Below are 20,538 nucleotides of genomic sequence, written 5' to 3'. Positions count from 1 at the left end.
TGCCTTCTTTGTGTACATTACCTAGCACAATTACCTTTGATTTACATCCTTAGCTGCTATTGTAATACACAGAACAAATAGTTATAATGATTGTGAAGCTGCATCAGTGGTGAATTATGCTTCCAATTTTTCCTAGTGTAGATGCACCTTCAGGAGACACGCAGGAGAGGCTATCGCTGATATCAAGAATAAAGCACAGCAAACCAGACCTGAGCTGACCCATAACATGTGCACATATTGTGCTATCCACTGTGTGTGTGGGCAGGAGGGGTTTCTACCTTTCAAAGGAAAGTAAGACAGAAAAGAAATCAGACAGACAGCACCCTTGGAATATATGTAGGAATATATAATCATGAACTCTCTCTCTCTCTCTCTCACACACACACACACACACACCATAATTTATCTCTTCCTCCTCCTGTTTGACATTATCCTCTGTTCTAGTATCATAATCTGTTGCTACGGAAACAACTATGATGTCACAAAGAGAGGATTATGGATGCCTTGAACAGGAAGAAAAGGTACATTATGATGGGAGAGAAAAAGACACCTACAAACAGCTGCTGAGCAGGAGACATTCCAGGAACAACAAATGTGAAATGGAAAATAAACAAACCAGTGGCGCTGATGGCGCTGTAATTGGGAATAGAATTTGGCCAATCATTTTCAAAATAAAAAAGTGTTTACAGTTTTTGCCCCAAGAAGCAAAAAGCATCTGTGCAAAGCTGTTTAAGCATTTTCAAAAACTAGTTTTTCTCAGAAATGCTTTGCAAGTTTCCTTGTGCAGGATATTCTCTCAGCCTGACTGATTGAGGCTGGGTCTCCCTCACACCACTACACTGTGTGTGTTTCAGAACTCCCGTCAAAAGTGCTGGCATAATGCACCTGTAACAATATGACTGATCGGTAGGGATCTTGTTGGTTGGCTGCCATCTTATGGGTCCTTTTGATCTTTAATCAGAAATAAATAGAGAAGCTGTTTCCGAACCTGTTTCCAAGACACTGATAACTCAGAAGAAAATGCTCTTGAATACTTATGGGACAATGTCCTAACAGATAAAGCACCACGTAGGCTATTAGTTGGTGTCTGCTACCAACTGCTAAATGACACTAGGGAACAGGATGACCAGCTCCTTTGACACCTATCTATAATGTGTAGGAAAAAACGTGCTATCCTGAGGGACTTCAATATGAGTGACATATCCTGGAGATCTCATGCACCCAGTACTAAAACATCCTTTCTGAACATTATAGATGAGAATTTCCTAACTCAAAAAGTGTTGCAGCCAAGACAGGGGAATTCTATATTAGACCTTGTCTTGACAGATAAAGAGGGACTGATCACAGAACTAGAAATTAATAGTAACTTAGGTACAAGTGACTCATAGACTTAAGACAAGAAAGGACCATCATGATAATCTAGTCTGACCTTCTGCACATTGCAGGTCACAGAACTTCACCCACCCACCCACCCTTGTAGTAGGCCCATAACCTCTTGTTGAGTTACTGAAGTCCTCAAATCTTGATTTAAAGACTTCAAATTCCAGAGAACCCACCATTTACTCAAGTTCAAACCAACCAATGATCTTGACTTGTGCAAGCAGAATGTAGTCCAGACTAGGGATATATATCCTTGGTGCTTTAAAAGGGCCAATTTTACTCAGCTGAAAACAAAATGAGCCAATCATCTGGAAGGAAGAATTTTAACAGAAAAAAAATGTAAATAATAATCGGGAATTGTTTAAGAACTTTACTTTACTAGATGCCCCAAAAGCCACAGTCCCACAATTGAGGAAGAAAGCCATATTGGTTAAAAAATCAACATGGTGTAGTAAGCAAGTGAAGGCAGCTGTAAAAAAATAATATATATATATATATATATATACAACAAACAGAAAAAATAGGAAGTTGATAGTAATGAATATAAATAAGAAGCTAGGAATTACAGAAAATTGATAAGGGAAGCAAAAGAACACAAGACTAAATCTATATCCAGCAGTGTTAAGGACAATAAGGAATTTTTAAAATATACTAGGAACAAAAAGAATCCTAACAGTGGCATTGGTCCTCTACGATACAGAAATGGCAGAATTATCTGTAAATATCAATAAAAAGGCACAGGTGTTCAATAAATATTTATGTTCTGTATTTTGGTGGGGGGAAACAAGTGATGTACTCATATAATATGCTAACACTCTTTCCAGTCCACAAGGATTTTAAACAGCAGCTACTAAAGTTAGACATTTTTAAGTCAGCAGGTCCAGATAAGTTGTTTTTAAAAAGCTGTCTGAGGAGCTCGCTGGACCATTAACGTTGATTTTCAATAAGTCTTGAAGCACCAGGGAAGTTCCAGAAGCCTGGAAGAAAGCTAACATTGTGCCAATATTTAAATGGAATGACCAGATAATTATAGACCTGTCAGTCTGACATTGATCCTGGGCCAGATAATGGAGCGGCTGATCTGGGACTTGATTAATAAAGAATTAAAGGAGGGTAATATAATTAATGCAAATCAACATGGGTTTATGGAAAATAGATCCTGTCAAACTAACTTGATATCTTTTTTTTGGATGAGATTACAAGTTTGACTGATAATGGTACAGTGTTGATGTAATCTACTTAGATGTCTGTAAGGCATTTGACTTCGTACCACATGACATTTTGACTGAAAAGCTAGAAAGATATAAAATTAACATGGATCACATTACATGGATTAAAAGCTGGCTAAATGATTGGTCTCAAAATGTAACTGTAAATGAGTAATCATCATCAAACGAGTGTGTTTTTTAGTGGGGTGCTGCAGGGATCGGTTCTTGGCCCTGTGCTATTTAACATTTTTATTAATGACCAGGAAGAAAACATGAAATCATCACTGATAAAGTTTACAGATGACACAAAAATTGAGGGTGTGATAAACAATGAAGATGACTGGGCACTGATACAGAGCAATCGGAATTGCTAGGAGCAAGCTGGATGCAATCTAACAATATGTATTTTACTATGGCCAAATGTAAATGTGTATATCGAGGAACAAAGAATGTAGGCCATACTTAAAGGATATGTGGGCTCTATCTTGGGAAGCTGTTACTCTGAAAAAGATCTGGGGATCATGGGGGACAATAAGCTGAGCATGAGCTCCCAGTGTGATGGCCAAAAGGGTGAATGCAATTCTTGGATACATAAACAGGGGAATCTTGAATAGAAGTAGAGGGGTTATTTCACCTGTATAGTTGGCACTGGTGTGACTGCTGCTGGAATACTGTGTCCAGTTCTGGCTCCCACAATTCAGGAAGGATGTTGAGAAATTGGAGACAGTTCAGAGAAGAGCCACAAGAATGATTAAAGCAGTGATACTCAGACTTCAGTGGTTCAGGAGCCAAATCAGCAATCAACATTATTCAAAAGAGCCATAGTAGTTTGAATGCACTGTTTCATTTACTATAGTACTATATATTCATATTTAAACAGTATGACGGGGAAATATATTATTCTCACAGCAAAATGACTGACCAAGTATTATTATTGTATCAACTGCAATTGATTAATAACATAGTAAAAGCATCTGATTGGTTAATAACTTAGATTGGTTAATAATTAAATCACACAGTGTTTTAATATTATATGCTCCAAAGAGCCGCAGGGGACACATTAAAGAGCCACTTATGGCTTGCAAGCCTCACTCTGAGTATCACTGGATTAAAGGATTAGAAAACATGCCTCAGACTGATATACTCAAGGAGCTCAATCTATTTAGTTTAGCAAAGAAAAGGTTAAGGGATGACTTGATTACAGTCTATAAGTATCTACACGGGGAACAAATATTTAATAATGAGCTCTTCAATCTAATAGAGAAAGGTGTAACATGATCCAATGGCTCGAAGTTGAAGCTAGACAAATTCAGACTGGAAATAAGGCCTAAGTTTTTAACAATGGGAGTAATTAACCATTGAAACAATTAAGGGATGTGGTGGATTCTCCATCACTGACAATTTTTAAACCAGGATTGGATGTTTTTCTAAAAGATCTGCTCTAGGAATTATTTTGGGGGAGTTCTGTGGCCCGTGTTTTACAGGATATCATACTAGATGAACAGAATGGTTACTTCTAGCATTGGAATCTATGAAAAAAACAATTGGATTACATCCAATAGCAATAAACTCACTAACCTAAAATGATAAGCAAGAAGGACTCTTTCTTGTCCTCCTAGGCAAGCATAAAAGCAGAGCCTCATTGATACAATGGCAAATACATTGGTACAGCTGACCTGATGTTAGAGAAAAGAGAATGTTGGGACCAATGCTGTCTAAAGCTATCCAGCTTTCATGCCATGCACACCTATTTACTAAGTCACACACACACACTGGATGCACCTCTAGATTTTTATACATTTCAATCACCTGGCCTGATCATGAGAATGGGGCAGACAGACGGAAAGGAGAGATTATGTGACAGCCATACATGCCTTTGCCGCATTATGTGCACACATAAGATTGCAGAAAAATTCAGCACTCAGGGATTGTAGGGGTCTTCCGGTGGGTCTGTTTGAATTGCTTCTGTGTTTGAGCCCTCGATTTGGAATGGCTAATAGTAGTGATGGGGGAACCCCAAGAATTTCAGTGTTAGGAATCAGATCAATTAAACCTCCAAAAATTCTAATACTTCACCAAAGTTTACCCAGATTATATGAACTTCTTGATCATGTGGAACTGGATTGGGAATCTCCCGGGATTGGAATTTCTCATGCAATAGCATTCCTTTTGCTTCCATTCCCAGCTGGAGCCAGGAAGTACAAAAATGAAAAATAACGGGACAGGGAAGTTGCTAAATGAACTTTGTTCAAGTTTTGGACCAAGGTTTGGCTCCTAGTTTACGTGAACCTATTTGCCTTTCCCTAGTTTTCCAGGATCAGGAGAGCACAGTGGGAAACAAAGCTGATATTTTGATGGGGGTGTGAAATTTGGGCATGTCCCTTTAAGCACAGCCACTATGTCCCGATGAAGTTGTCAGTCTTTAGAGGAGTTCAGTGAGGAGCTCTGCATTGTGGAAATGTTATTCCAGATGACCAAGCCTTGCTAATCCCCTTAAGTGTAAAGACTGTAATGAACAGGAAACATTGCTGCCCTCCTGAGTTTCCTGGGATTGCCAAGCATCCTGGAATATCATTGGGTCTGACAGAACATCATCACCTTGTGGTGTGACTATTTTATCACATTTTAAATGTGGCAGCCTTAAGTGATCTCTTTACCCATTCTCCTTCTAGAGGCAGATGTCAGTGCAGACACTGGAAGCTGACCAGGGAAGAGAAAGAGGCGTTATTAAAAGCAGTGCTCAACTTTTCTAATCAAATGGCCCGTCCAATGGAACCTGACAGACACTACTACATTATCAAACTGCTGGGGAGACCGTAAAAATACAGAGCTAAATTCTGTAGTCCTCAACTCAGCAAAACTCCCACTGACTTCAGAATTCAGTCTATGGGGGCCTGATTCTAAACTCACTTACACCAGCGTTATACCTGCGTGACTCCATTGGTTTAAGTGACATTACTGCTGATTTACACCTGTTGTCAGTGAGATCAGAATCAAGCCCAGAACTGGCTGAAGGGGCTTGGGCGTGGGGAAGTTCATAGTGCTGCTGCCCTTTTTGTACCCACATTGTAGGTAAGTAGAGGACTTCATTCTCCAGGGCTGACATTCCTCCACTGGCTTGAAATTCACCTGGAGTCGTCAGCCAGTTTATAAAATACTTTGAACATGTAAAGAACTACACAAGTGCACAGTGGGAATTTATTATTAATTATTATTATTATACCAATAAACAGTAGGGTTTATTTATTCTTTTTAACCCTGACTTTTGATTCTCTAAGGTTATAAGTGTGGATCCGGAAATGTACCTCACACCATGCTATTGGAACACGGGGAGCTCATTTACTTCAGTGTGACTCCACTAGCCTTAATGGAATTACTCTTGGTTCAGGTCCCAATTAAGAAAAGCATCCATATTCGGGAATGGCGCCTAAACCCATGCTCAAGAGTTTTCATGAATCGGGGCCTTACCCTGGTGTGAGAGGAGAATTAGGCCCACTCTCTCCACCAGTCAGCTGTAAATGCTCACAGGAAATAAAGTGCCTTTGCTTTTTCTATGCTATATACACACAAACTGAGCAGCTGCTGACTTGGAGGAAAGTTATCATTTGGGTCTGAATGTAGATTTTTAGAAAGGTTAAAAAACTGAAATAATCTCTATAATTTTTAGGCCAACAGTTTCAAAAGAGGATGCCTAAAGTTAGGCTCCTAAATCCATATTTAGGTATATAAATAGGTAAGGGGCTCTTTTTTTCTAATTAGGGTTTACTTCTCTCTTTTTGTTATGCAGGAATGTTTGTAGCTGGACTGGTCCTTAATAAAGAGGTGGATAAAGTAAATACATCTTCCACTAGAGCAACAAATAAGAGACAGCAATAATAATAGTAATACACTGAACTTACAGTATACAAATTCCTTAGTAAAGGTGAGTGGGTCCATTTACAAATGGACTAAAAGGCACAGAGCCTAGGTCAATGGGGCTGCTCATGTGCTTAAAGCTAGACACATATGTAAGTACTTTCCTGAATTAAGGCCATAGATTAAGGGTGGAATTTTCAAAACACACAGTCCTGGCCTAACTCTATTGCATAGAAACCTATTGATTTCAGTGGGGGCAGAATAAGGCCAACACCGAGTGCTTTTGGAAAATCCTACTCTAACAGTCAGGTCCAAGGTCACACACCAAACCAGCTCCCCAGACACTTGATCTTACCACTGGTCCATGCTACCTCATCCTGACGTGGAATAGTCTCTGCGAGTCTGAACACAGGGATGCTGTACTCACATCTGAACTACAGTTTTCAGTAACCATAGAGTGAGGGGCTCTGCAAATTTCTCATGTGGGGGACCACTTTGTGAGACACAGAGACTCTCACAAGGACTTACCTCCACTCCCAACACCCCAATCATCCAATGGCTTGGCTCTCAAAAACCTTCACTCTGGAGACTACCAGAGAGGTTCTCCACAGCTACCATATGCCAAAGGTTGAAAACCAAAGCTGCGCGGGGGCCCAAACTTATAAACTTGGGTAACTAAAAGTAGGCACCTAGATCCAAGCCTAGTCTCCAAGTAAGTGGCCTAATTTGCAGAGGTGATGAGCGTTCAAAATACCCATGGAAGTTAATTAGGTTTTGTGGATACTCACCACTTCTGAAAATCAGGGCAATCATTGAGATGCCTAAAATAATGAATAATAATACTACCCAGCTCTTATATAGTATTTTTTTATCCATGATCTCAAAGAGCTTTACTAAGGAGGTCACTATCTTTATCCCCATTTTAAAGATGGGGAAACTGAGGCACTGGGAGGGATGGTGACTTGCCCAAGGTCAACCTTTAGGCACCTAAGCCCCTATTCTGCAAACTGAACATGACTTTCAAATTTGGGACTGATGCTGCACACACTTATGGATGTGCTTAACTCTGCACATGTAAGGTGAGGAATCCAACTGAAGTCAATGGGGTTTGTCACTTGTGTTAACTTAAACCGATGTGTAAGCCCATGCAGGAGCCAGCCTAAGTCTGAAGTGTGTCCAGTGTGCACATTCCTGCGTTCTGGGTGGCTGTTCCCCTCAGAACGCATTGTCTATCGGCCCACACTATCCTAGCCCTTACAGGGTTTCTTCCATTTCAGAAAATAAAACAGCATCTCTCACCCATTACATCTCAATAATATTTAATCATTGGACATTTCAGTATGATAAAAACAATAATTATAACTGGAGGAGGTTTTCTGTTATCTTGGAAACAACCATCTCTTGAGCTAATAAAAACCTGTGACTTTGGTCCCAGCACTGATTTAACTCAGGTGATGGTTATTACCTCATAAACAGCAAGCGCCATTCAGTTATTATCTCAGCGCACGGAGTTTTGGGGCAAAACCCTTCACAAAGTGCCAGCGGTTAATCCATTAAAAATGATCACATGTTGCCTCTATAAAGTGCCTGTCCCAGAAGCTCTGGGAAAACACTAGCCAATTAAATAGGATCTGACCTTAGATATGTTCAGGGTCAGAATTTCATGCCTCCAATGACCTGATCCTGCAAGGAGCTCCCTGTGGGCAGACTTTCTGCCAGCATGAAGCTCCATCAATGTCCCTGTAGTGGCTAGGTAGAATTTACAGAAAATACAGATATTAATTCTATAAGCCACCCACACATAAAACTACTGACACTGCTGCTATTAATACACTGCAAATTGCAACAAAGTTGTCAAAGATAAGTAATAAGCAAAGCAAAACAGCATAACACCAAAACAGGAGGCAATAATCATTCTAAAAATAAAGGTTAAAGCGAATTAACACCCCTTTATGCTGTGCTCTGAAGGCCGCCAATCTCAGGTGCTGGTGAGCCACCCAGGAAAGGGCAGGTGAATTCACTTCTATGCAGAAGGCTGCACAAAGTCTGTGCACCACTTAAGTCCAGCTTATGCACCCTTAAAATAGGGCTTGAGTGGAACTTCAGTGGTGCACAGGCTTTGTGCTTGACCTCTGCACAGGGCAGAATTTCACCCAGCAAGAGTATCACAACTGATTTGAGCAGCGGTTAGATATAGGGTGAGACGCCATCATCTCTGAGTCATGGGGCCAGACGCTCCACTGGTGTGACTCAGGATAGCGCTGCTGAAGCCAGGGGAACTACACCAGCTAACACCAACTCCGAAACTGGACAATTGATTTTTAATGCCAGAGAGGACCGTTATGCTCATCTAGTCTGACTTCCTGCTTAACACAGGCCATAGAACCTCACCCAGTGATTCCTGCATTTAGCTCAATATGTTCTCCAATCTCCAATAAGATTAAAGCAACTCAAAACCAACCCAGATGCTGAACGTTAGTTTTAGTTGCCTTTCTATTTTTATTCTGCTCGGTCTATTTTATTTCCTTCATTTTACCCTTTCAGTTCTAAAAAAAGAAAAAGAACAGGAAAGGCTGGAGAACAGGAACATGGCAGGTGAAATCCTGGGTCTACTGAAGTCAATGACAAAACTCTCTTTGATGTCACTGGGGCCTATGTATTTACTTATTATGCACTGTATGGCTCACAAGAGCTGCTACTTGGGCCAGCAGTATTCAGAAAGGTCTTTGTACATAGCTCATTTAAACAGAGATGTATTGGAATCGTTTAATAAATCCTTTAGGGTGTCACATTTTCTAAAAACATGTTTTTGTAAAAGAGCCGTACTGTTGGGAAAGATATCTTCTCACATAGTCTATCCTCCGTTTTGGTGGTGGTGGTGGGTGTGGGGGGGTATGTGTGTTACAATAGTGATCCATTGATAGCGCAAGAGTCAAACAATAGGAACAGAGGAGCTGTTACAGATTTAACAATTTTATTAAGATGATGTTAAAAAAAATAGTGAACAGAGTTTGAGCATAGAAGTTTCTGGTTATCAGGGAATAAGATACAGATTAGCAAGGGTGCAAAGTTTGGTTTAAGATAAGGTGGCATGAGGAATACATAATCTGCTATGCATTGATCCAACACCTCTGCTATTGTGCTTCCATCAGTGGCCTAAATGTACCTGATGCTCCGGAGGAAGGCTCCAGAGAGCCTGTGATATGCAGACTATCATTTCTAGAAGGAAAGACCAGAACCACACACTCTCCTTTTAAGATTAGATTCACATTCCACATGCAAGTAAATACAAGTTTCCATCCATGCCTTATAATGTGTCAAGGAACTCTGAAGAACTCTCATGACTATTAGGGAGGACAGAATATCCATTAAACCCTCCACCCTGCAAAAACAGTCCAACCCACAAACCTATTTTAATGCAAAATTCAATCCCCTTTGTACCTTATGTTGACTCCTGAGAGTTGGGATGTTGCAGATTTGCCAGCTTTAAGGATTGGGATGTCTTAATAGGCTGCAAAGTTTTGCTTTGGGACCTTCCCTGCTGCAAGACTGTTATATATGGCTCCACACAGGCCTTCTTTATAGGTTGTTGGGTTTTTTTCAATTACCCAAGTGCCATGAAGCATCTGAAGTGAGAGTGCAGTAACTGCTAAACTCCCGCTAAAAGCCTCAATGCGTCACCACGAATCTAGAGAAGAATCCTGTATGCTGGCTCCCATCAGGCTGATGTCCATTAGACTCATTCTTCCTATAATATTTCACAATTGGGGATGGTGCCATGTACTTTCGCAGAAAGAATGCTTAATGAAACATTTACAGAAATGAGCACAGTTTTCCACAAAGGTGATAAAGTAAAAATCATGTTCACTGTACCCCTATAGACACTGTTCATTATTCTATCCTCAGATCAAGGGGGTGAGTGGGACTGTAAACTAAATGTCCCTCTTCTGGAGACCTGGGGGACATCATAAATGAACATGATCTTGGTAGATTCATCCTACCCCACCGTGGATTTTAGTCTACATCACAAAATCACTGCATAATCCAACCTGATTAGTAGACTCTGTTGGAGAGAGGCTCAGGATAGGGACAGCAGGCACTGTGATGCAAGACAGGCCTAAGGTGCATTGGACTAGCTGTGTAAGAGGTCCAGTGCTGGAACAGCAGGGAACTGATTTGGTCAGGATTAAAATGCACTGGCAGTGCTACCATCTGTGGGGCCCCAAATCTAGACTAGCAGAGAAGTGAGGCAGGTAAAGATTTGGATGCCCTCACACAGCTGGGAAGTATGGAGCCCAGGACAGGAACAGCAGGGAATCATTCAGGTCAGGATTGAGGTGCAATGCCAGAGCAGGGTGGGCACCTACTTGCCTCTACTGATTTCTGTTAGCATCTCACTGCCACAAGCCTCACATCCAACCATGAACATGAGCATTTCAAAAGCTAGACTTTCCAAATAGAGACACTTCTTTTCCCTTGGAAGGGCAAAGCCTGCTCCTAACAGTTCTTCATTCAATGGCAAGTTTATTTTCTAACACAGACCTTGAGCGTCCAGCAGAGGGCGAGTTCAGGATTTGTTTAAAGAGAAACATTATTTCATTTCATTTCAACACCCCAGACAGTTCCAGCTGACTGTAGCCCCTTTTTACAGACACAGTTTAATAATAAATGTCCCTCATTGCTTTGCAAACTCTCTTTTTTCAGTAGATCTGTTGCATTTGCCTTTCATTAGTTCAAACTGCAGGAAAAAATAATGGCTACATTAAACCAATGCTCTTCAGGATCAGGGAAGAAAGGACTGGAATAATACTTATTTTTGTTGCCTACAAACAATCCCCTTTGTTTCTTTTAGAGTTCAAATTATTTACAGGTCATACAATTTTAAACCACCCTGAAGCATCCTAGCCATCAATAAGCACATCGGTAACTTTACACCGTCAGGAAAGCTGGTTCATTTAGAACACTCCAACTAATACTAGATTTTCTTCTCAGATAAGTTTTATCAGACATACTACAGATAAAGTATTGCTTCCCGCATGCCTCTTCCCCTGCCAGACATTAAAATCTCCCTTACTATAAATCGATCGTCAAGACATTTCTGTATAAAATAAAATAAACTGGGGATTTCTATCCAGTTTATATAAATGCTCTCTAACAAATTCCCACCCAAAAGGGGGGGGGGGGAGGTTTAGCGGAAAGGAAGGACATAAATACAACGCTAGGTGATTTAAATTAAGCCGGATTTATTTTTAAACACGAGTCCTAAATAGAGAGAGAGAGCGAGAGAGGAAGAGAGATAGAGAGAGAAAGAGAGAGATTTAAAAACTGGAAAAAACAAAGTTCACTTTCAATTTTCACTGCAATCCCCGGTTGGATTTGAGTAGAAACTGAAAGAACTGACAGTCTGCTGCTAGATTTTTTTCCTGACATATGTGCCTAGATATGCTATATTTTTTAACCTAAAAATATAGTTGATCAGCAAAACCCCAAAGCAAATGCTTTCTGGAGTACAGGTTAAAGGAATAGGGTGTTCAGCCCTTGAATTTAAACTACATTTCATACACACACACACACACAGAGAGAGAGAGAGCAATTACAGGGCAATCTTAGTCAATTTCATTGTTCGGCTCGGCACTGAAATGGACTTTTCCACCCATTCCCTTCGTGACCACGGACCGAAATGATCAAAATAAAATAAAATAAAATAAAGAGGGGTGAGGAATTTTACAGACAATCATGGGTGGAGGGGAGGAAGAAATGGAGAGCAAATTAAAACCAACCTCCAGTCAAATACTAAGAATACTCATTTTTTAAAAAGGCAGAACCATAAATTTAACCTCACAGCATCGACAATGAGCTGTGCTACAATGTTGATTTCAGATCTGTGGTCATTTTCTTTCTCTTTTTTTGGTGGGAGGTGAGGGGTGCCTGGTGCCAAGAGATGGCCAAAGGACAGGGATGGGGAGGGGTGGAAGGAAATAAAAGACGCTGCCTTACCTTCGTACATAGGGGCCATCGGTGCAAGAATGTGTTATTCATGGCAAAAAAAAATATTAAAACATTTAAAAAATGAAGCGAGATCTCAGCCCCCCAAACTCAATACAAATCTGCCATCTTGCGCCTGTGTCTCTCCGTATAGTCGAAGCTGCCAGCCTCCTGCATCACCGCCTCACTTCATCAGGGGGGAGACAGAAAAATCCAACCTTGATCCTGTCCATCTAACAAAAACACCACCTAAAAAAGGAGCAGGGAGTGGAAGAGGTGTGGGGAGAGTCGATGCACAGTGGACAGGTCAAGGGTGGGGGGAGGGGTGGTTAGAGGCCCCCCCCAGATTTGGGACTTTGGGGTCGGGGAAGGGGGACTCGGCCGATCCCCCTAGCTCTCAGCTCAACATGTCTGTGTGTGTTGGGGGTTTCTGCAAAAGTTGCATTGGAGGCGAGAGCGAGAGCGAGACAGAGACAGAGGGGGGGGGGAAAGCAAAGGGAGTTTGCAAATAATCAAATACCGATGGCACTGATCGCAGTTTCCCAGAAGGGGAGAGAGAGAGAGAGAGAGAAACCCTCTACTGAGATTATGTGGGATCTTGTTTAACAACACATTTCAATCAGGAGAAAAAAGGAACAGTCAACAGAAGTTGGTGAAACAGTTCTGTCTCCCTCTCTCTCTCTCTTTACAGAAAAGAAAAAAAGCAGCTGATTGAAGCTTTGCAATTCACTGGCTGTGGGGATCATATAATTTGAGCTGATGTTTTACAATAGCATGGAAAATTCCTACCTCTCACCCCCCTTCCCCAAATAAATCTTCTGTTCCCTCTAGGCATTTCACAATCTGTTTTTCTGACAAAAGTTCCGGGGATTTTTAAGTCCATTCTTCCCATTTAAGTCCAGTTTTGTGGTGTAAATATTTAGAGGGTGCATGTAAAACAAACATTCATTGTTGCTTTCAGAATTATTCATTTTAAAGAACCATATCAAATAAGTGTTTACTTATGGAGACTGACAGCTAATGACCCTCCTCCTGTTTTCATTTTAACAGATCTATCTCTTTCCCTCAGTTATTGCTGGGGAAATGCCAGTCCTCTCAAAATCATTTATCAGCATGTTGACATATGCTGTAGGTAAAGCCTTTATTTTCTAAGCATCTTTCATCCAGTGGTTCCTCAGTACTTCACAAAGAAAGGCAAATAACCGTATGCCCATTATACCAGTGAGGAAACTGAGGTACAGAAAGGTTAAGTGACAGCAAATTCTATGGCAAAGGTGGAACCAAAAACTAGGACCCCGATTGTCCAATAACCCCTGCATGGGTCTGCCCACACAGAGCTCTTTGCAAGATCGGGGCCTGGGACCAGATCTTCACAAGCGCTCAACGGCTCCCATTTAGGCACCTAAATGAAGTGGCAGGAATTTTATAAGTGCTAAACACCCAACAACTTCATTTAGGTGCCTAACTGGGAGTTGAACTCTTTTGACAAGAATAGCAGTCTCCTACTCTAGGCCCTGGACACCACTGCGCCTTAATTACAGATTGTCACCATCCTCATTTCCTAAATCATGGTTCCCGTCTTCTTAATCCCACAACTCTCTTGTTATAATTGGAGGTCATTTGTCTGTCTAGGTCACTAATATTTACTACATAAACCTGTTTCTGCATCCTGCTTCCTGACTAGAACACCAGCTAGTGGGGTGCATTTCAGGACTGCTGAAGCAAACATGGAATAATTCTGGAGGGTAGCAGAGGACAGAGGGAAGGGAAAGGAGTAGAAGTTAGGGGGGATGGGTTCTTTTTCTGGCTCTGCATCTGCCTTGCTGTGTGACCTTGGGTAAGTCACCTCAGTCTGTGCCTCAGTTTTCTCAGCTGTAAAAAGGGGATAATAGTCAGTGAACGTGGAAATGCCGTTTTCCCTTTTTTCAGTTTGAGCTATATTGTAGCCCTTGATTTCTGCATGAATTTTACTTTTGCCAAAGCCAAAATGACACATGAACTTGAAAACTCAGGGGACTTTTGCTAGGTTTTTTTTTTTTTTTTTCAAAATTATGAAGTGGATTGCATTTTGACTGGATGCAGCAGAGCAGCCATCTTCAGGGCTTTCCCTTTGTGGGTCACTAGCTAAGTATGGAGAGTTTCAGCTACACAGATGTGGATATTAAATGCATACACAGGCATTTAAAACCTCTTGCTTCAGGCTTAAGTCAATTTCTAACTATTGAGGTTTAGGACAAGACCATCCTGGGAGACAGACTATCCCACATCTGTAGGAGACAGTATACTGGACTAGATGGACCAGGGTAATTGCTGCGTTTGGTTAGGATTTATTAACACTACAAAAATAACCAGACCAGATCCTCTGCTGGTGTAAATGGGCACAGCTTTAGTGAAATCAGTGGAGCTGTGTCCCTTTACACCAGTTTAGGATGCCCCTTCTCCCCCCATTTAAATACTTCTGAAAGTAAGCTTGTGATCTGATCACATTCTTGCCTGTGTCGGCAGAAAAAAATAGTTCTGCCCATGGCCCAGGTCATCTCCTGGATATAGCACCTGGACAAGGCCCCCACCACATGTAGGCCACCCCTGCAATAACACTGATCTCCTTCCCCACCTCACACAGAACCCCCTCTGGAAGTGTCTCTGTGGTTTCTAGGGGCAGGATGGGCTAGAGCACAAGAGGCACCACTCTTTGCTACATTTTTTCCCCTGCTCTCCCCTTAGGAGACAGCAGAGCTCAGACCTGTTTTACCTCCCTCTGGGTTCCTTCCAAACTGGGTACACCACAGAGGGACCTAGCCACTGTGGCTTCAGCGGCCCCTCCGGGATGGTTCCAGGCTCTGCATGAAAAAGTTTGCCCTTCCCCACGGATGCCTGAGATTCACAGGCCTAGGAAGGCACCCTGCCACTCAAATTTGCAGGCCCTGAACCCTGCCCACCAGAGAGGACCCTCCTAGTGTATTTCTCCTCTTTAGCCCCTTCCCACAGGTTTTCCACAGAAGGCAGAGATCTAGTGTGTGTTAGGAAAGCACATCCGAATTTGTTGTATTATGTATTTTCATATGTTGATTGCTTTGAATTTATCCTAAGTGCCCCCGTGCTCTGGATACTTTTACAAATAGATAATACTAATAAAATATAGTATATACATAGAACCTCATGAACTGCCCAGGCAATAGCATTATCAGTTTTGTCCAGCATGACTCAAAGGCAATAGCAGGAGATACTTAGTCTGGGAGATGGTCTTGTTAGGGCACTGGACTGTGACTCAGAAGATCTGGTTCTGTTTCTGGCTCTACCACGCAAATTCTGGGTGACCTTGGGCAAATTACTCCATCTCTCTCTGTCCCTCCGTTTCCCCATTGTGGGGATAATCATGTGACGTTGTGCAGTCTATATGGTTTTATAAAAACATAATAAGTGAATATAATGTAACTGGAATATGCTTCATGCAAAAGGTCTCTTGTAAGGTATCATTACAAAGCTTATAATCTACTGAGTGTGATCATCCCATTTGTATAAATGTACCACTCTTGTATCTAAAACTAGAAATATGAAATATAACTCTGAGGGCCTATTGTAATTATGTAAAGTGTGGGCCATTAATGATGGTTTGGAATCTTGGTGACTCCCATTAACCAGGACCATTGTCTGCAGATGGCTGTGTTTACCTGTTAGTCTTCCTGTATATGTGTGTGCTGGCAAGTGGGCAATGAAGTCTTGCAGTGACATGTGATCATGTCACCTGAACTGAAATACATCTTTAACCTGGTGCTTTTCCAGTGAGGGGGGGTGGAAACCCAGAGGGACAAAGGGTTCCCGCCTTATGCAAAAGATATATAAAGGGGTGGAAGAGAACAGAGAGGGAGAGAAGCCATCATGAAGAATCCCCTAGCTATCACCTGAGCTGCAACAAGAGCTGTACCAGGGGAAAGAATTGTGCCCAGGCCTGGAAGGTGTCCAGTCTGAGAAAAACTTACTGAAGCATCTCTGAGGGTGAGATTATCTGTATTTAGTTTGATTAGACATAGATTTGCGCATTTTATTTTATTTTGCTTGGTGACTTACTTTGTTCTGTCTGTTACTACTTGGAACCACTTAAATCCTACTGTCTGTATTTAATAAAATCACTTTTTATTTAGTAATTTACTCAGAGTATGTATTAATACCTGAGGGAGCAAACAACTGTGCATATCTCTCTATCAGTGTTATAGAGGGCGAACAATTTATGAGTTTGCCCTGCATAAGCTTTATGCAGGGAAAAATGGATTTATTTGGGTTTAGACCCCATTGGGAGTTGGGCATCTGAGTGCTAAAGACACGCACACTTCTGTGAGCTGTTTTCAGGTAAACTTGCAGCTTTGGGACAAGTGATTCAGACCCTGGGTCTGTGTTGCAGCAGACGGGAGTGTCTGGCTCAGCAAGACAGGGTGCTGGGGTCCTGAGCTGGCAGGGAAAACAGGAACAGGGGTAGTCTTGGTACATTGGGTGGCAGCTCCCAAGGGGGTTTCTGTGATCCAACCCATCAAAAATCATTTTTATGTGACTTGTCTATTTCGACTGTAAGCCCTTTGGAACAGGGACTGTCTCTTCCTCTGCCTTTGTACTGCTTGGAGCCTCTTAGTGCTACAATTATACAAATAGTAATAGGTTCCTAGTCTAAAGTATGGATACAACATGTTTTTCTGCCCAGAAATGGCAAGAAAGCTAAAAAAAATATTGTAACACATCTGTTGTTTTGGGGGGATAATCATTTTTAAACATGGTTGTAGGGTTTCATTCACATACATGGGGTCAGAACATGGTACATGGCGTGAGGCAAAGCCTGATCAAGTCAATGGAAAGATTCTCACTGACTTTAATGGCCCTTGGATGAGGCTGATCGCACAAACATAGCAGTAGAATAAGAGCAGGATGCAGCCATTTGTGTTGTAGCTGAGCGGCAGACAACACCTCTTTGAGTTCTGGGCTCACTTCCTGGTGGGGCCAGGTGGTGATCACGAATAGGCCCCTGGTAAGGTGTGTGGAGGAGTGGTCAGCAATAATCTGTTCCTACTGGGATACAATCTCAGCTGTCTGGACCCATCTGAGACACACCGCCAAAGCTCGCCTCAGGATGTGCACCAGGTTGTGTGACGCTCCCTGGCAGGAGGACAGCTGTGAGTGCCAACCTCTGATGAAGGGGAAGCAGGGTTAGCAACAGTGTAAGCTCACTGCTGGGTGGGGTATGGTGCTGTCCTAGGTACAACAGATATCTGGTTGTTCCCATCACTGGCTCCTTGGCCGTGAAGAGAGGACCATTGTCAAGTGGGAGAGGCTTGTCACAAAGTGCAGAAGGGCCGTGGCAGACTAGGAGAGTGTTTATGCCCTCTAAGGGCTAGGGCTGCTCACAGTGAGGATATGGGACCTGCTAGCTAGAGGAGTGATGAGAGAAGTCCGTGTTTTTGGAGCTGGAGGAACAGGGTGCTAGTCCTGGCTCAACAGGTGTGTGTGTAATTTACCTAGGTCAGTAACTGAGCATTGTCTGCAGACATGGATAACTAGAGGGCTTCTAAGCAGCATCTCAGGGGAGTGTTGCTCAAGTGGATATGGGGCCCTCTTCTACCCCTTTCAAACATTAATGCTACTGTGGTGTGGGCTGCTCTTCCTTTGCCCCTCGTTCAGGCTGTGGCACTGTAATGATGGGGTCTAAATTAGCTGTTACCACTCAAGAAAGAGATCTTGGAGTCATTGTGGATAGTTCTCTGAACTCATCCACTCAATGTGCAGCAGCTGTCAAAGCGAACAGAATGTTGGGAATCATTAAGAAAGGGATAGATAATATCATATTGCCTTTATATAAATCCATGGTATGCCCACATCTTGAATACTGTGTGCAGATGTGGTTGCCCCATCTAAAAAAAGATATATTGGAATTGGAAAAGGTTCAGAAAAGGGCAACAAAAATTATTAGGGGTAAGGAACGGCTGCTGTATAAGAAGAGATTAATAAGACTGGGACTTTTCAGCTTGGAAAAGAGACAACTAAAGGGGGATATGATAGAGGTCTATAAAATCATGACTGTGTAGAGAAAGTAAATAAGGAAGTGTTATTTACTCCTTCTCATAACACAAAAACTAGGGGCCATCAAATGAAATGAATAGGTAGCAAGTTTAAAACAATCAAGAGGAAGTATTTTTTCACACAATGGCAGATGAAATTCAGTGTTGATAAATGCAAAGTAATGCACATTGGAAAACATAATCCCAATTATACATATAAAATGATGGGGTCTAAATTAGCTGTTACCACTCAAGAAAGAGATCTTGGAGTCATTGTGGATAGTTCTCTGAAAACATCCACTCAATGTGCAGCAGCAGTCAAAAAAGCGAACAGCATGTTGGGAATCATTAAGAAAGGAATAGATAATAAGACAGAAAATATCATATTGCCTCTATATAAATCTTGAATATTGCATGGAGATATGGCCGCCACATCTCAAAAAAGATATATTGGAATTGGAAAAGGTTCAGAAAAGGGCAACAAAAATGATTAGGGGTTTGGAACAGCTTCCATATGAGGAGCAATTAATAAGACTGGGACTTTTCAACTTGGAAAAGAGACGACTAAGGGGGGATATGATAGGGGTCTATAAAATCCTGACTGGTGTGAAGAAAGTAAATAAGGAAGTGCTATTTACTCCTTCTCATAACACAAGAACTAGGGGTCACCAAATGAAATTAATGGGCAGCAGGTTTAAAACAAACAAAAGGAAGTATTTTTTCACACAATGCACAGTCGACCTGTGGAACTCCTTGCCAGAGGATGTTGTGAAGGCCAGGACTATAACAGGGTTCAAAAAAGAACTAGATAAATTCATGGAGGATAGGTCCATCAATAGCTATTAGCCAGGATGAGCAGGGATGGTGTCCCTGGCCTCTGTTTGCCAGAAGCTGGGAATGGGCAACAGGGGATGGGTCACTTGATGATTACCTGTTCTGTTCATTCCCTCTGGGGCACCTGGCATTGGCCACTGTCGGAAGACCGGATACTGGGCTAAATGGACCTTTGGTCTGACCCAGTATGGCATTCTTATGTTCATTAATGGGTTCTGACTTTCTCTGCTCACCACCAGGGCAAAGTCCATTCAGGGCATTTTTTAAATTTTCTTTGAAAAGTTGCAGTTTTTAAAAAGGTGTAGTAAAAGGTTGGAATGGAAACGATGTAAAATCATAATATAAGACAGGTGCTTTAAGCAAAAGGGGCTGATTCTCATTTAGGATATGTCTACATTGAAAAAAAGGTGAGTTCTTAACTCACATTTCCTAACTCAAGTTCAAATAGCAGTGAACTGGCAACTCAGGTTAGTGTAACCCACACACCTCTTGGGTGTGGTGTTCTGTCCCATCTAGTGGCAGTGAGACCACTTAGAGAGAGAGAAAGAGATCAAATGAGTCAACTCTAGAGTATTAGCTAATAGTCAGTTAGCTTTCAGCTCATATAGGAGCAGCTCATACACTGAGGTCCCAGGTTCAATCCTGCTTGCTGATAACATTACATTAGCTGCTCCAACAGCCTGGGGTTGAATTCAAGCTGCTAAACTAAGTTAATGGCTGAGTTGCTGTGTCTTCACTGTTGCATTAGCTGACTCTAGTTAAGTACACATTTTCTTTTGCAGTATAGCTATATCCTCAGACTAAGAACCTTTTACACTGCTCTGGTTGTGCAAAGGGAACTGAAAGCAGTGTAAAGGGATCTAAGTGTAAATGGGATTTGGGCCCCAAATCTTTAGCATTAAACAAAGCAAAATCATTTTGTAAATGATGAGGCAAGGTTTTCCTGTGAAATATAGATGTTTTCTTTTTAACTGTAAACCAGTAAGGGAATGGACAATTTAATTACAAACAATATCATTAAGTAAGTGCTGAGGGAATCTACTTTACCTGAGATGTACAGTCACATATGTTTTTAACAGTGAATCAACTGCAGTTTTAAATTTTCCCCCTCCTAATGCTATCAGCTTACAGAAGAGCTATGACTGCATGGAATGTACTGAGGGTAATTTTTCCATGTGTAGAAAGATGTCTACTCTTCAGGTGGATTGTGAGTGCCAACATGCCCAGCTGTTGCA

General features: G+C 41.7%; 1 protein-coding gene across 1 annotated transcript in view; it reads right to left on the bottom strand.

The window, feature by feature from the left end:
• Positions 1–12,853, bottom strand: part of HIPK2 (homeodomain interacting protein kinase 2) — a 200,184-nt gene extending 187,331 nt beyond the window's left edge. Inside the window, exon 1 of the mRNA XM_026657563.1 lies at positions 12,441–12,853. Within this exon, the coding sequence (XP_026513348.1) occupies positions 12,441–12,459 (19 nt within the window). The 5' untranslated portion in view covers positions 12,460–12,853. The remainder of the gene's footprint in view (positions 1–12,440) is intronic.
• Between the last annotated feature and the right edge of the window lie 7,685 nt (positions 12,854–20,538).

Source organism: Terrapene carolina, unplaced genomic scaffold (genome assembly GCF_002925995.2).
Source record: "Terrapene carolina triunguis isolate 2854851 unplaced genomic scaffold, T_m_triunguis-2.0 Scaffold247, whole genome shotgun sequence".
Classification (NCBI taxonomy): domain Eukaryota; kingdom Metazoa; phylum Chordata; order Testudines; family Emydidae; genus Terrapene; species Terrapene triunguis.
The sequence above is the reverse complement of the archived record's forward strand: the minus strand, read 5'-3'. Positions and strand labels throughout refer to the sequence as shown.